Consider the following 16,708-nt stretch of genomic DNA (forward strand, 5'->3'; position numbering starts at 1 on the left):
TTGGAAGGTCTCAAAATGTTTAATATTTGCAAAAAACCCAGAGAATCAAATTCGACATTATGATATTTTCCTGTTTGTGTAAATGGAAAAAAATTGTGTTGATGTCTAATTTTGTTTAATATCTCAGGATGGGATAACGGTTAAGAAAAGAAATTTGTCATGGTAACTTGTATATACAGTATAGAGGGCATTAATTTATGCTATTAAATTTTTTAGTGATTAAAGTTTGGGAATGGGAGATAGAGGGGGTCGTGCCATATCTGGAATGGGGTTGGACAATATTGTTTCACTCATTATTGCCATTTACAATTTTTTTAAAAACTCAATCTCAATCAAACTCAAAATTAAGCCGTTTGCTTTTTTATAATAATTAATAATATGAGATATTATTATAAAACAGCTTATAACAGATGGTGCCACACACAATTTTAACTTTAAGAAACACTAAGACACATTAGCAAACATAAATACATTTTGCCTGGAAAGTTTTTTTTGTGTGTGATTCTGTCATCTGGTTTAATTACTTGCAACACAGATGCACCTTTCTAAACATTTTCATAAGACCCAATGTACTGCTTAATGAGACAACTGAACTCGCAAAGCTATTCGCATATTTCCTGTTCATTTTCCAGCAAAGATTTATTACAAACTTATTTTTCTTTTTTTCTTGTGCAAATTAAAAACTACTTCATTCTATAAAATTAACCATGGCATCTTTATTCAAAGCTCTCGGGATTTTTTAAAATTTGCATCCTATTAGACGATCAAAACTCGGAAGTTCACTTCTCCAGTTTTGACGGTAGTCTGTAATACTTAATATTGTATTGTGTTCAAAGAATAATCGACACAAAATAAAGCAAATTTAATTTCTTTATATATTTATTATACAAAATTTTACTATTTCTTTTTTGATATTTCCCTCTTGTCAAACCAAATGTCAAATTAACAAATTGCTTTGCAGAACAAATTCTCTTAGTATTTATTACTGCAGAGTTTCAAATGTAGACCTGCAATATTCTGACAATACAGTTGGCTCGCTTTATCTGCAGGTCAAAAATATTTTGGGAAATTCCAGGAAGTTTCAAAAAGTAAAACTTGACTTTGTATTTCTCTTTTGGCTCATTAAACGAAAACAATATGTAGGTGCCGAAAGAAAAATGTTATGTAGTTAGGCCTGTAATATAATTGTAGGCTTTTGTAATAACGAGTAGGACATTTTTTCTTGTCATTATTCCTTAAACAATACAGTGTAACAACTGTTTACATATAATTACTTAGCATTATATTGTATTAGCATTTATATAAAGTTTGCTTTAACTTTAGATTGTTGTGAAAGCTGTTGTTCACCAAACCTAGTAAATAATTCACGACAAAATATTGTCCGAAGGTGAACATAACATATTATACTCTTATATAATAATTACCATTATAAAATTATTTTTATAATAATAAATTTGTTAAAAGGCTGCTTAGTTTTGGTAATAGCCCAAAGTTATGGTGAACGATAGACATGATTTAAAGTATGTAGGCTGTTTTTTTCAAGCTCCGATGGTCCATAAAACAAAGACAAGTGTAAATAACAAAATGAATTTATTAACAAAAGTTAGGTACAAACATGGTTACTTTTTGACATAATCACCATGAAGATTGAGGAATTTGTCATATCTATGGATGAGCTTTTTCCATCCCCTTGTCATAGAATGTTGCCACCAGTGAATTGAGATTGCCTTAACAACATTAGTTTCAAATCTCTGCCCTGCTAGCCGCATTTCCAGTTCAGGAAAGAGGTGGAAGTCTTCACACATTAAAAAGTTCCAAGCTGGGTGGAAGTCTTCACCACCTTTAAACACCCAGCATATAGTCCTGATTTAGTGCCGAGTGACTTCCACCTCTTTTCCGAACAGAAAAAGTGGCTAGGAGGGCAGAGGTTCGAGACTAACGACAATCTTCAAAACAACGTTAGGGCCCATCTCAGTCATTGGTGGCAACATTCTATGATAAGGGGATGGAAAAGCTCGTCCACAGATATGACACTCATTCCTCAATCTTCACAATGATTATATCGAAAGTAACCGTGTCTGTACTGTACCTAACTTTTGGTAATACAGTAGAGCGTCGATTTTCTGAATCAATTGGGGACTGGGGTTGTTCATATAACTGATATTTCGGATAACCGATTTATGTACGAAAAAATAGTTTAACATATCCGATGTTAAAATTTTTATCCGTTGCATGTCGCTTCGCGTTGAATTTTCGTTGATGTTAAGCCTAACAAAGACTATTGTATCGTTAAAAATTATTNTAGTAAATAAACGTTTTGTTTAAAAAAAAATGTATAAAAATAATTACAAAAAATATATTAGCATATTAAAAAATATTAACGAGTTTTAAAATAATTTAAAAGTTAAATATAGCTATTTTAAAAAATATATATAAATGTTATTTTAAGAGTTCTCTCTATTATATATAAATTTATCGTCAGATGGCGTACGTAGTAATCAAAAGCGAGAAGTTCGTTTGGTTTGTTATATAACTTTGACGTCATTTGACGTATTATCATAATCAAACGAATGGATGCAAAGCTTACGGATTTAGTGAAATATGGTGGATAAGTGCGCTATAATCGGAAAATTCTACAAAGTCTAGATTCGTTTTATTAAAATATTAGAAAATTTCGCGAAAATTAGACAAAAAAAACTAAATAAGCAAGCCAATCGCACAATCTGTTTTAAAATTAGTGGTTAAAATACGTTTCGTTCACAAGGAGCTACACCATTGGCTTGCTTAGACCCTGCCAACAATATTTATCCAATGGTAACGGCCGAGTGGTTAAAGTGACAGTCTGTCGCCCTGGGGGATCCGGGAACGAAAAACCTAAGAATTTTTCGGGAGGTGGTCCATCCCTTTCTAAGCTGCCGGGTGATGAAGAACGGGCCAGGACAGATCACCCCCGAAAGATTCGATTGTTCGCCCGGATCCTCCAGAGCAGCAACCACAAACGTGACCTTGAAACTTCACACTAGTATGACGTAAAGCGTCCGGTGTATTATTTAAATAAATTGTTAAAAAAGTGCATGATTACAAATTTTTATAGTTTAGAAACCGTGTATATCATATACGAATTCGTGCGTTAAATACACAGAGAACGTCACGGACTAACACGTGTGCGTGCTAAATATCACGTGTGATGTGTATGACGATTTCGCGGATGTAATTGAAATATTTTAATCACGTGTGCAGAGGAAAGGTCATTACTATACGAAATTAATGACTTTGGGTGTTTTAAATGTCTTAAACACTTTAAAATATTACAATTAACACTTATAAAATAATTAATTACATAAGTAGCACTTGTATATAATCACACAAACGATAATACTTCAGTTTTTTTTTTTTTTTTAATCAGTAACGATGATAACATCGTAACTAAAAACTGATAAAGTGCAGTTTGAGTGTCTTGAAGAAGAAGAAAATGGATTATTTTATAGGCATAGACGTTGGCACTCAAAGTGTTAGAGCAGGTTTAGTTAATGAAAATGGTGTAATGATTAACTCTGCATCGAAACCAATTAAAACGTGGAACCCCTTACCTGATCATTATGAACAATCCTCTGATGAAATTTGGTCAAGCTGTTGTGATGTTGTAAAGGTAACTTTTCTGATTTATTCTTTTATAATTCTGCTAATTCTTCACACCATTTACTATGTGTATGTTTAGAAAATTATTACAGATTTTCCAGAAGTAAATAGGATTAAAGGTGTAGGATTTGATGCGACATGTTCTTTAGTGGTTTTGGATGAATCCTGCAAACCTCTCAGCATCAGTACTTCAGGTAAAATGGATGAGGCACCATGGAAATTATTTTACTGAGAATAACTGCAACAGTACTTAATTTTTTAGGTAATCCTGAGCAGAATATTATGCTGTGGATGGATCACAGAGCCAAGAATCAGGCAGAAAGAATTAACAAAACCAGTCACGACTGTTTGAAGTTTGTCGGCGGGATTGTCTCTCCAGAAATGGAAATACCAAAGTTGTTATGGCTGAAAGAGGTGATTAGAATGTTATAAATTATCTTAAACACATCATTCATACTGATTCCATGTTTTTGCATTATTAGTCTCCTGATATAAATGAATTCATATTGCTTAACAATACAAAAATTAATAAGAAAACAATACAAATGCCATTATTCTATATAAAATAGACTAATTATTGTAATGTTCATTAGAGCAAATAGAATTTATATGAATACATGTGGTCATAGTAATTTATAATTATCTTCACTGTGATGTTGGTAATTGCAAAAACATCTTAACTGGGTTTTATCTCTGTGACACTATTTACACCTTGCTAGAATTGTATGCATCCTTACGTAAGCAAAAACCTAAAATAAATCATAGGTCTAAGAGTGATCTTTTGCATGGTAAGATTGTTCGAAACTTGCTTTCTAGTTTTGATTTTCAAAAAATGACAGTATCCTAAAATGATGTTTAAAATATGTTTTTCTTTTACAAAAGAAGACTAAAAATACTTGTGTTTGTTGTGAAGTAGATTGTCAACACAAGGTTATTTGCTACATGGTACAGAGTACCATGCAGTGGCACACTTGGGATTTAATTAATTAACTCGGGGGAGCCAGTGGAACGGATAAAAAATTTTTAATGAAAATTCAATAAATTCTCATCTTACATGGCCGCTTATTCATAAATAGTATAGAAATAAGACATGCCAAAATATAAATAAGAAAATGAATTTTAATTAGGAAAAGATTTTTGGAAAATTTACTAGTGTTTTTCTTTTCTTTTCACTTTGGAGAGTGCCAGGGTCTCTTTACCTCTCTCTTGGTGCACAATTGGTACCATTCTAGCAAATAACCTCATGTACTACTGTATTTATACTGTACTGAATATAAAATATTTACATATAGTAGATGAGATTACATGTACTATATGCAAACATTCAAGTTTGGTACTGTAGCAAAATTAAAATATTTAGATATATAAGTTCAAAGATTACCAAATATCTAAATATAAATTTTGTTGGGCTATCTTTTCACTAGATATTAATACAGAAATGTTATTGCCTAGTCAAAAGATAGCCCTATAAAATTGGTAAGATGTTTATTAAATTTGTATAATAAACAGATTATAAAGTTTCTCCCAGCAAACAGTTCAGAGAAACATCTAAAAAAGACCAATTTTTATGCATGTATGGCTAAATTAGAAAGGATGTAGACAATCTTTTAATGTAGACTATCTTGTGAAGAATAATTCCTGGATTCACATATTATTTTGCTTATATACAGATAAATCAGCAAGTAATAAATCCTGTAGCCACCAAGAAAATTTCATTTGGCCATCAGGAAGACAATTTTGATAAATTAAACTAACTTTAGACTCATAAGAATCATTGAAATGACCACCATCTTGGGGAGTTTTTGACTAAAGACTTTTGAATAATAAAATCTAAACACGACAGAATAGCTTTGTTACTTCAAGAGAGCCATTAGTTCTCTTGCAGGTGTGGATACAAGTCATTTTCTGTAGCCACACGTGCAGTTGTAGAAAAATGCTGTGATCTGGGTTTAGACAAAATAATGCAGACTTACCTTTAAGCAAATTACAGTTTGATTATTAAATAACTAGCTTAATTACAAGCTGGATTGTAGCTGTTTATATGCTTGGGTAAGTCATCCAAAAAACTTTATTTTATTTGACAGACTACATTTTAAATGTACAATAAACAGCGAAAATAGGAATGTCTTGCTATTCTGGGGGCATATTACCAATTATTTTTGTAAAAGTTTTAAAATTCTCTCTCTCTTTATGTCTTTTTCATTGTATAAATAGTGTGTGAGTGGGAAATCCAATGATGGTTAAACTTGTATGGCTTTCACTATACGTAACTGGACTCTATAATTCATAGCATACAACTTTTACTTTGTTTCTGTACAACAGAAACAAAGCTATTATAATTCTCTAAAGCTCAATCTCATAAATTATGCTCCTGAAAATAAGTTTTGACTATATAATGAGTGATATTTCATAATCATGAGAGAAAATCTATGTACCAGTCATAAAAATGGGTGTCTACTATACTTTATTACCTAATTAACCTAGTATATAAGTGCTCTCTAAATAAATTAGGCAACATAATTCTTTTAGATAAACTAGAATCATATATCTGATATAATTTTAATTGAATTTCTTGGAATATTTGTTTGTTTATATAATTTTTTGATAGAATTTAACCTCGTGTTGGACTAGCGCTGGTCATTTTTTTGACCTGCCAGATTTTCTAACCTGGAGAGCTACAGGAAATTTTAGTAGGTTAGTACAAAAGTAGGTTTTGTAGCAGTTGTTTCCAACTAATTCTATACATTTTGATATTCATATTTCAGATCTTTATGTTCTTTAGTGTGTAAATGGTTGTATCAAGCTAATTCGGAATCGCACGGATGGCCCGTCGATTTTTTGAAATTAATTAATTTAGATGATTTAACGGAAAATGACTTTAAAAAAATAGGTAAGATTGTTTTGGATTTAAACGTGGACTAAATTTAAGAGTGACTTAAATTCAAATTTTGTTTGATTTATTACAAACATTATTATATGATAAATATTATGGTACTAGATTTGAGCCACTGTCACAAATGCATAACCTAGTATAACTACACCTTTAACAATTGATGAAGTTTAAGGAATATTAATGTTCTTGACCTGGTTAAAGGGCCATCTTCAGGCATGGATAGTTGAAAGTGGAAAGCCAGTGTTATAGAAAAGTGTGAAATTTATAACCAAACAGTTACCAACACTTACATAAACAACAGGGATGAAGACCCTGCTGTTTATGCAAGTCTGTTCCCTTTCTGGAAATATCTCCTTAGTTTTGCATCAACTGCCACTGTCACAGTCCAACTCCCTCCACTTGTTTATCCTATCCAGTCTTCATTTCTTCTGACATTGGCGTTCCACTTTCAATTACCAAGTCAGCTGCTGTCCAGCCATTGTTGTGATGATAGGATCATCAAGTGCACAAAATTCTCCACAATAACTTGATATTTCAGATAGTTTTACGCATTTGATAATGAACTTCTGAGTGTAAATTGAGTAAGGAACTCATTATCAGATGCATAAAACTGTGTAATTGTACAGAATGATATATAATGATAACACCACTTTGTAAATCATTAAAATCTTAACCAAAATGGGATGTTAAGATTTATTTGTATGCTTTTATTTATATCTGCTTATGGGGACATTTAAGCAGCTAAGTAAGCAAACCATTGAGTGACATGCCTGTTTAATACGTCAATAACTCGCTTAATTAACAGTTTGTCACTTAAATGCACAACCCATATCAAATTTGCAAAGATGGATATATATACTTTTAGCTAGACAGTATTTATTTTATCATTTGTATGAATCTATAATGTTGATTGTCATCATCATCATCAAACCTATTTGTTTTTCCATACATGAAGATGACAGTTTTAAATAAAATATTTCTAGTTAATGTGTCTTCAATTCCTGTACTGTTTTTATACAGCCAAAGATCAATCTTTCCTTATTGATTTAGAAATTGTAACTTCATACAGACATTATAATAATAAATATTTTATATAATTAAAACTTGATTGTTATTAAAAAACATTTTCAGTGTCCTAAAATTATATAAGATAATATTATGAATATTAAATTCATGAATTACTGAACTGCAATAAGATATGTTAAAGTCGAATTAAGAGTATCTTCAAAGACTATTTATCAAAATGGCTTTAAAAATGATAGTTTAGCAACAATACAACAGTATTGTTGCTAAACATTGCTTATTAGAATCAATTAAATCCAAGTAAATGTATATCTAAATTATATATTTATAGGTAATAAAGTACAAATTCCTGGTGAACCTTGTGGAAATGGTTTAACATTTGAAGCAGCCAGAGAACTTGGTCTGTTACCTGGGACGCCTGTTGCAACTTCGATCATCGATGCTCACGCTGGAGGAATTGGTATTAAATTATTTAAAAAATTTTTAATGATTGCACACAAGTATTTCATTAATATTTCCATATTTTGCAGGTTTACTCGGTTGTTTACAGAGCCAACAGGAGTTCGATTCTTTAACGTCCAGAATGGCAGTGATATGTGGAACATCGACATGTCACATGACAGTTAATACTTTTTACAGTTCATAAATTAGCCCGTAATTTTGATAACATATTCATGGTGATTTTAACAGAGTACAAGAGATGCAGAATTTGTTTCTGGCATTTGGGGGCCGTATTATTCTGCAATGGTTCCGGGAATGTGGTTGCTCGAAGCCGGACAGAGTGCAGCTGGAGTTCTGGTAAAGCAAAATTTTAAGAGACTAATTGGAGTCTGTTGATCAGATTTCTCAAATGAACAAGCAAAAAATAATTAATGTGTGTAGTCACATTTAATCATACATTATAGTCTGTATTTAATTTTCCAGATTGATCACATCATCAATACACATCCAGCAAAAGAAGTGTTAAATCATCTTTGTATAAAAGAAAACAGGTGCACTTTATTTTATTGAATTTGTCATCCCATTTTATATCACCAACATAGATTATTAATTTATTGTTTAGACACATTCAGGAGATCTTAAACTCAAAGTTGGAGGCTCTAATGGGCAATCTATCTTTGGCAGCCGAACTCGTTTCTGATCTCCACGTTCTGCCAGACTTTCACGGTAATAGATCACCGTTAGCTGATTCTACACTTAAAGGAATGGTTTGTGTCTTTGAAGTTTTAGATTTTAGTAATTTTATACTGTAATTAAAAGATATATACATACAAAAAAAATTTAACTAGATTTGTGGTTTGACATTGTCTTCCAATGAAGAGGACTTGCTGAGAAAGTATCTTGCAACTGTTCAAGCATTAAGTGTAAGAGGGATAGATCCTTTTCTTTTTTAACAGACTCATAAATATGCTATAAAAATACTAAATATCTTTTCCAGTATGGTACGAGACACATAATAGATAGCCTGAAGAAGAAAAATATCCTTATCAAAACTCTTCTTATGTGCGGAGGATTAGCGAAAAATCCACTTTACGTACAGATGCATGCCGACGTCACAGGTGTAGTATAAAAATTTATGATTTATACTTTTTTCCATAGTATAAATATAACATGTTATGTTGTTTTCATTTTTATTTGGTCCCATAAATTGAGTTTCAGTACATACATTGGATGTTTATGCTTACATGTATAAATTGTAACAATTAACATCTCATAGAAAATCTAAAATAAATTTATATTAAATTCTTTCTCATACACTGTATACTGTGAAAAAAATATATTTTACTATATAATATTAGTCATATAGATTACTTTGTTGCTTTATCTTTGATCTATTCAGGATTGCCCGTGATAATTCCTGAAGAATCTGAATCGGTTTTGTTGGGTGGTGCAATTTTAGCAGCCAGAGCGAGTGAGAAATATTCTTCGGTTCCTCTGGCCATGAACGTCATGTGTGGCAGAGGAACTATCATCTCGCCAAATTTGAAGTATAAGAGGTGACTTTAGTTTGTAAAATGTTTAATATTTTCAAAACACTTATCAAAGAAAGAATTTTTATAAATGGAATGATGTTAATTTTCTGATAGTTTCAGTTATTCTATTGTAATAATAATTTTGCATTGCAAAATATTGTAAACTCAATTCTGCCAACAAAAATACAGTACCCAAAATTTTGTAAGTTCCAAATTAACTGCATTATATTATGCAGTAAGAAGTGCAAACATGCCCACTGCATTAAACACAAGAAATATACCAATATTCAAAGTTGTTGGTAAATTTACATAAAAACGTATTCTTTCTTATAACATTTTATATATAATACATATATAAAATGTTATAAAAAGGAAAATGAGATTTACTTTTGATGGTAGAGATGAGTTTTTAAAAATATTGTAAATATAAGTTTCATTTGTTATTGACATTAAGTTGGATTTCACTTGAGATATGACAAATGACCCCCTCTATTACCCCACCCACTCAAGTTCTATATTCCAAAATTTAATAGCATCCATGATCCTTATACAGTAATACCTCAACTTACACGATTTTCAAATCTCGTTGATTAATCTTTTGTTTGAGTACCACATAACTCTTGATTACTCACTCTCCCTACACTGTTTTCAGCTTACATGTTCGGACGTGTTGTGCAGAATCAACATATAGCTACAATTTATTTTGTGTTATTTATTTCTGTGTTTGTTATATCTACGGAGACTTGAAAGACTATGTGGTGATTTCTTGTAACCATGAACGAATCAAAATACAAGATAAGATTGACGAGAACATTTATTAGCTTATATCTGTCTTGGATTTTACGCAAATTGCGAAATTATACCCCAACTTATGTGGTTATCGCTCAGGCCCACCTATTGCATAAGTTTGGGGTATTACTGTATACAAGTTACCATGCCAAATTTTGCTTTCCAATCTTTACTCCATTCCAAGATATTAAACAAAATAGATGCCAACTCACACAAACACTCCAGGAATCTTTTCCTATTCTTTTTTACCTTTTGTGGGTTTGGAAGGTCTCAAAATGTTTAATATTTGCAAAAAACCCAGAGAATCAAATTCGACATTATGATATTTTCCTGTTTGTGTAAATGGAAAAAAATTGTGTTGATGTCTAATTTTGTTTAATATCTCAGGATGGGATAACGGTTAAGAAAAGAAATTTGTCATGGTAACTTGTATATACAGTATAGAGGGCATTAATTTATGCTATTAAATTTTTTAGTGATTAAAGTTTGGGAATGGGAGATAGAGGGGGTCGTGCCATATCTGGAATGGGGTTGGACAATATTGTTTCACTCATTATTGCCATTTACAATTTTTTTAAAAACTCAATCTCAATCAAACTCAAAATTAAGCCGTTTGCTTTTTTATAATAATTAATAATATGAGATATTATTATAAAACAGCTTATAACAGATGGTGCCACACACAATTTTAACTTTAAGAAACACTAAGACACATTAGCAAACATAAATACATTTTGCCTGGAAAGTTTTTTTTGTGTGTGATTCTGTCATCTGGTTTAATTACTTGCAACACAGATGCACCTTTCTAAACATTTTCATAAGACCCAATGTACTGCTTAATGAGACAACTGAACTCGCAAAGCTATTCGCATATTTCCTGTTCATTTTCCAGCAAAGATTTATTACAAACTTATTTTTCTTTTTTTCTTGTGCAAATTAAAAACTACTTCATTCTATAAAATTAACCATGGCATCTTTATTCAAAGCTCTCGGGATTTTTTAAAATTTGCATCCTATTAGACGATCAAAACTCGGAAGTTCACTTCTCCAGTTTTGACGGTAGTCTGTAATACTTAATATTGTATTGTGTTCAAAGAATAATCGACACAAAATAAAGCAAATTTAATTTCTTTATATATTTATTATACAAAATTTTACTATTTCTTTTTTGATATTTCCCTCTTGTCAAACCAAATGTCAAATTAACAAATTGCTTTGCAGAACAAATTCTCTTAGTATTTATTACTGCAGAGTTTCAAATGTAGACCTGCAATATTCTGACAATACAGTTGGCTCGCTTTATCTGCAGGTCAAAAATATTTTGGGAAATTCCAGGAAGTTTCAAAAAGTAAAACTTGACTTTGTATTTCTCTTTTGGCTCATTAAACGAAAACAATATGTAGGTGCCGAAAGAAAAATGTTATGTAGTTAGGCCTGTAATATAATTGTAGGCTTTTGTAATAACGAGTAGGACATTTTTTCTTGTCATTATTCCTTAAACAATACAGTGTAACAACTGTTTACATATAATTACTTAGCATTATATTGTATTAGCATTTATATAAAGTTTGCTTTAACTTTAGATTGTTGTGAAAGCTGTTGTTCACCAAACCTAGTAAATAATTCACGACAAAATATTGTCCGAAGGTGAACATAACATATTATACTCTTATATAATAATTACCATTATAAAATTATTTTTATAATAATAAATTTGTTAAAAGGCTGCTTAGTTTTGGTAATAGCCCAAAGTTATGGTGAACGATAGACATGATTTAAAGTATGTAGGCTGTTTTTTTCAAGCTCCGATGGTCCATAAAACAAAGACAAGTGTAAATAACAAAATGAATTTATTAACAAAAGTTAGGTACAAACATGGTTACTTTTTGACATAATCACCATGAAGATTGGGGAATTTGTCATATCTATGGATGAGCTTTTTCCATCCCCTTGTCATAGAATGTTGCCACCAGTGAATTGAGATTGCCTTAACAACATTAGTTTCAAATCTCTGCCCTGCTAGCCGCATTTCCAGTTCAGGAAAGAGGTGGAAGTCTTCACACATTAAAAAGTTCCAAGCTGGGTGGAAGTCTTCACCACCTTTAAACACCCAGCATATAGTCCTGATTTAGTGCCGAGTGACTTCCACCTCTTTTCCGAACAGAAAAAGTGGCTAGGAGGGCAGAGGTTCGAGACTAACGACAATCTTCAAAACAACGTTAGGGCCCATCTCAGTCATTGGTGGCAACATTCTATGATAAGGGGATGGAAAAGCTCGTCCACAGATATGACACTCATTCCTCAATCTTCACAATGATTATATCGAAAGTAACCGTGTCTGTACTGTACCTAACTTTTGGTAATACAGTAGAGCGTCGATTTTCTGAATCAATTGGGGACTAGGGTTGTTCATATAACTGATATTTCGGATAACCGATTTATGTACGAAAAAATAGTTTAACATATCCGATGTTAAAATTTTTATCCGTTGCATGTCGCTTCGCGTTGAATTTTCGTTGATGTTAAGCCTAACAAAGACTATTGTATCTTTAAAAATTATTTTTTTATTTTGTACAAACAAAATAAATATATTGAAAAATATAAAAACAATAAAAAATTATACTTCAGATGTTAATTAGTATCAAAAACGTAAAATATTTGAGTAGCCAAAGATTGAAGCGCCACAGCACTGGCGAAAATTTAAATTTGCTGACTGGAATTCTTTCGGATGATTGACGTTTTGGAAAATAGATGCTCTACTGTAAATTCATTTTACTTACACTTGCCTTTGCTTTATGGACCATCGGAGGTTCAAAGAAACGGTCCTCTTATATAGGAGTCCATGTACACAAATACTATGATATTTTTTACAAGAGACTAGAAGATCTCCAAACCAATCTGCTGATACTGAGAGATGACCGTATTTATATACTAGTTGTTGTAATGCTTTTAATTTCCCATGACATATAGAACAAATTTGTGACGATAGACACATGGAACTTTAGCATTTTAAAACTAGTGGCTTTAAAGTTATAAACTTCATGTCTATGTTTGTATAACAATATGCCTGTAAAAATTACAAGATTATTCGTTGATAAAGAACTACTGTTGACACAAGTTCCCAACCCCTTCTTAAACAGTTGGAAACAATCTGATAAAGTACTGTTAACTCCTATTTGTAGGTTTTTTTTCATTATATTATATTATTAAGTTTAGTAAAATACAAAGTAAATTTGTCCACCAACCCCTTTATTAATTTATTCACCCCCAGATAAATCAAGTGATTGTAAGAATAATCATTATGCATTAACCTGGGTTAAAGGACATAACAGACTAAAAGGAAACAAGGAAGCTGATCACCTTGCAAAGCAAGCTGCAGACTCTGAAATTCCAGTTAGCTTTAATGGAATAGCTAAGATCACTCTATAAAATGTTTTACACAACACAGTTATTGCTCTTTAGCAGAGAGACTGGGAGGAAGAAAAAACAGGGAGGCTAACCTTTTATACAAAAAATCCAGGAAAGACTTACATAGAAACACCTGAAATCAACCATACCACTTCCCAATTCCTCATGGGCCATGGAAACCTATGGAGATAACTCTGTAGGTTCCATCTTCAAGACAGTAACTACTGTAATTGTGACGGACAAACCCCGCAAGATGTTCATCATCTTACTTTTGACTGTGCTACTTTTGATACTCAAAGAGTTCCACTTTTACAAAAGGTCCTTTCCTCGGAATGGAACTGGCTATGTCCTTTGAGTACCTTCATCAACAATAAAGACTTATTATATATAGAACTAAATGTCTTCGATTCTTTAGGAGCACTCAACGATACCTTCACTCCCAGAAACTAAACATACATTCTTGGTCTTCAAAAATACTCTACAAAAGTACTAAATGGGGATTTCACTTTGACAGACTGAATATACATACTTGGTGTTGTCAATGGTGTTCCATAAAGCACTCAATGCAAACTTCCTCTCCACAGACTAAGCCTACATCTTCAATGGTGCTTCTTCCTGCATTCAACTCAGGCTTTCAATATTATCAGCTACTAAGACCAGGCAGGACTCTTGCAAATGTCAAGGTCGGACAACCTGCTTCACAAGAAATTGTCGGTCTCCCCATTGCAAATTGCAATGTGTTTTGTATTCATAGCAGTCGCAAGTCCTCCATCTAGGGCACTTTTGTTTAGTATGTGTTGTATTTTATTACCATGTGTATATCTGTTTATTTTCTTCCTTAGTAAGGATTTTTGGTCCCCATTGCAAGTTGCAATGTTTTGTGTAATCACTTTGTAAGGAATTATGACACTTCCGTAACAGGGCATCTATTCTGTTTGTACAGTACATATTGTTTATTGTCTTGTCATAAGGAACTTTGTCAGTTCCTCCGTTGCAAGTACAATGGGTATTGTAAATATATTATGTTTGCATGCCCATCATTTAGGGTGCTTCTGTAATTCTTAACTACTATGTTGTCAGCTTTTTTTTTAACACGTTTTTTTCTACAACTGAATGTAAATTTTTAATTTTGTTTTAAATAAAAGCAATGCAGGCACCCGTGGGACTTCTGTTTCATCCCCTTTCCTATCTTCTTTATAATTTCACCTTCAACCTCTTCCTCCAAATCATCTTCATTCTCCATTTTCACTCCAGGCAATACCTTTGAGTAGCCCTGGTTTTATCCCCTATCTGCTAAAAGTAAAAGGTTGTAAGCAACCAGATTGGGAATCCCATCATAGAATACAAATGCTAACGTTGATTCCATTTATAAAGCTGCACCTGTACTTTTCTAACATTTATAACTTGTAGATTAAGAAATTTTTTAGCTTTATACAATCTAATATTTTTTCTTTTGACAGTTTACATGATAAGAAGTATCAAGTGTTTTTAGAACTACTATGCTTTCAGAAGAGAATCCAAAATATCATGAAATGATCTAATTCTTCCATTTAGCCTTAAAGGTTTATGTATATCATATCGATTCTTTAATAATAATAAACCATAAAATATAATCAAGTGAATTTTATTAAATATTTGTTTCAAATTATTCTTAAATTTCCTAAATTTTCACATAGGCTTTATGCTTAGTATTTCATAATCTAACAGATTGTAAGTTTGATGTAATCCGTAAAAAAATCACACACGCACACAAACCTCATGATTAATTATCTATAACATGCAATTACTTCTCAAATCATATGTAAAAAAAAGGAAGAAATCTATAACTTCATATAGAAAAATAAACTATCCTTACTATTTTGATTACTCTTGGTACATTATGCCCAAGATACAAACTAAAGCATTTTTTATGGCCGATTGATTTATAAGACCATTACATATAACCTTCCAGTTTGACGGATCTCATATTGCCGTTACTCGATTCTATTTCTTCCATAGCATAGAAGTAACAACCGTGTTGCATACTATTATATAGGAAAATCATCTATTGTTCCTGCAATATATATGCAATTTGTTAATCTGTTCATTTACTTTATGCAAAGTAGAATAAAAATTCATCTCTTTTTTTTTTATGTCCAAAATGTAAGAACAACATATATTTTTTCCACTTAAATTGCATTCTTGAAATTCCAAAAAAATGTCCCAAAATTTGATAAATGTTTTAATGTGCAACAATGAACCATTTAGATACTGCATATAGATTTTATTTTATGGCAATATAAATCATCCAGAAAACTATTTAACAATTATGTCAACAATAAAGCCTCTGATATGAATTTATAAATTAATTTACTTTTCAAATTTGACATTCGAATCCATCGACCTAAGTTACTACATTGTTATGGAAGATGTATCACATAACTGTTCGGATGCATTATGGAATAAAGTCTATGGATATAAATTATCATAGTATCGAAGCTAAATTCTCGCACGTGTACCTAAAGGCAACATTCGTGGCATTAGAAGGCAGTTTCTTGCCACAGCAATAGCAGGAAAGCCCATCAAATTCAATTGTATGCCCCCAAACAAGATACTGCAGCAAGATATTAACAATAATTATCAAGAATCGATTTATTATACTTCTGATTTAATAAAAAAAAAATTAACATAAATCAATATACGAAAAACATTTTAATAGAAATACAAGACAGAATTTCCTAAATTTTAAAATTTAGTATAATTATTTTCCCTTCTCACTAGTACAGCTAATTTGTACATCTTTATAATGTAAGAAACTATGTAAACATTACATTCATACAAACTCGATATTCCTTTGATAAGAAACTCTTGGTTATACTTCTTTTTTTTAAATTTAAAATTGATTAATTTACATAGTGGCTTACTTTATAATAAAAACTACCACATAAAATCGTATCCTGAACAAAACCAAAGAGGGTACTTTGCCATGAGACGGCGTAGGCAC

At 31.5% G+C, this 16,708-nt stretch overlaps 1 protein-coding gene across 1 annotated transcript; it reads left to right on the forward strand.

Annotated features, from left to right (window-relative positions):
* The first annotated feature begins 3,433 nt into the window (after positions 1 to 3,433).
* On the forward strand, positions 3,434 to 15,425 carry LOC111622589 (FGGY carbohydrate kinase domain-containing protein-like). Its single transcript, XM_023365001.1, has 14 exons — positions 3,434 to 3,649; positions 3,719 to 3,833; positions 3,902 to 4,053; positions 6,248 to 6,333; positions 6,405 to 6,529; positions 7,887 to 8,015; positions 8,086 to 8,177; positions 8,246 to 8,353; positions 8,480 to 8,547; positions 8,619 to 8,763; positions 8,845 to 8,919; positions 8,994 to 9,114; positions 9,396 to 9,552; positions 15,186 to 15,425. The coding sequence occupies exons 1-14, from the start codon at positions 3,473 to 3,475 to the stop codon at positions 15,259 to 15,261; spliced, it is 1,626 nt and encodes a 541-aa protein (XP_023220769.1). The 5' UTR covers positions 3,434 to 3,472; the 3' UTR covers positions 15,262 to 15,425.
* Positions 15,426 to 16,708: the final 1,283 nt, after the last annotated feature.

The sequence above is a fragment of the Centruroides sculpturatus genome, unplaced genomic scaffold, assembly GCF_000671375.1.
Source record: "Centruroides sculpturatus isolate CEXI.00-Female unplaced genomic scaffold, Cexi_2.0 scaffold199, whole genome shotgun sequence".
Taxonomy (NCBI): domain Eukaryota; kingdom Metazoa; phylum Arthropoda; class Arachnida; order Scorpiones; family Buthidae; genus Centruroides; species Centruroides sculpturatus.

Bases quoted from the DNA above. Each gene is read 5' to 3' on its own strand.
- LOC111622589 (XM_023365001.1), top strand. From the start codon at position 3,473: ATGGATTATTTTATAGGCATAGACGTTGGCACTCAAAGTGTTAGAGCA. The intron at 6,334-6,404 runs GTTAGTACAAAA...TTCATATTTCAG, and splicing joins GCTACAGGAAATTTTAGTAG to ATCTTTATGTTCTTTAGTGT. The intron at 9,553-15,185 runs GTGACTTTAGTT...TTCTTTTGACAG, and splicing joins CCAAATTTGAAGTATAAGAG to TTTACATGATAAGAAGTATC.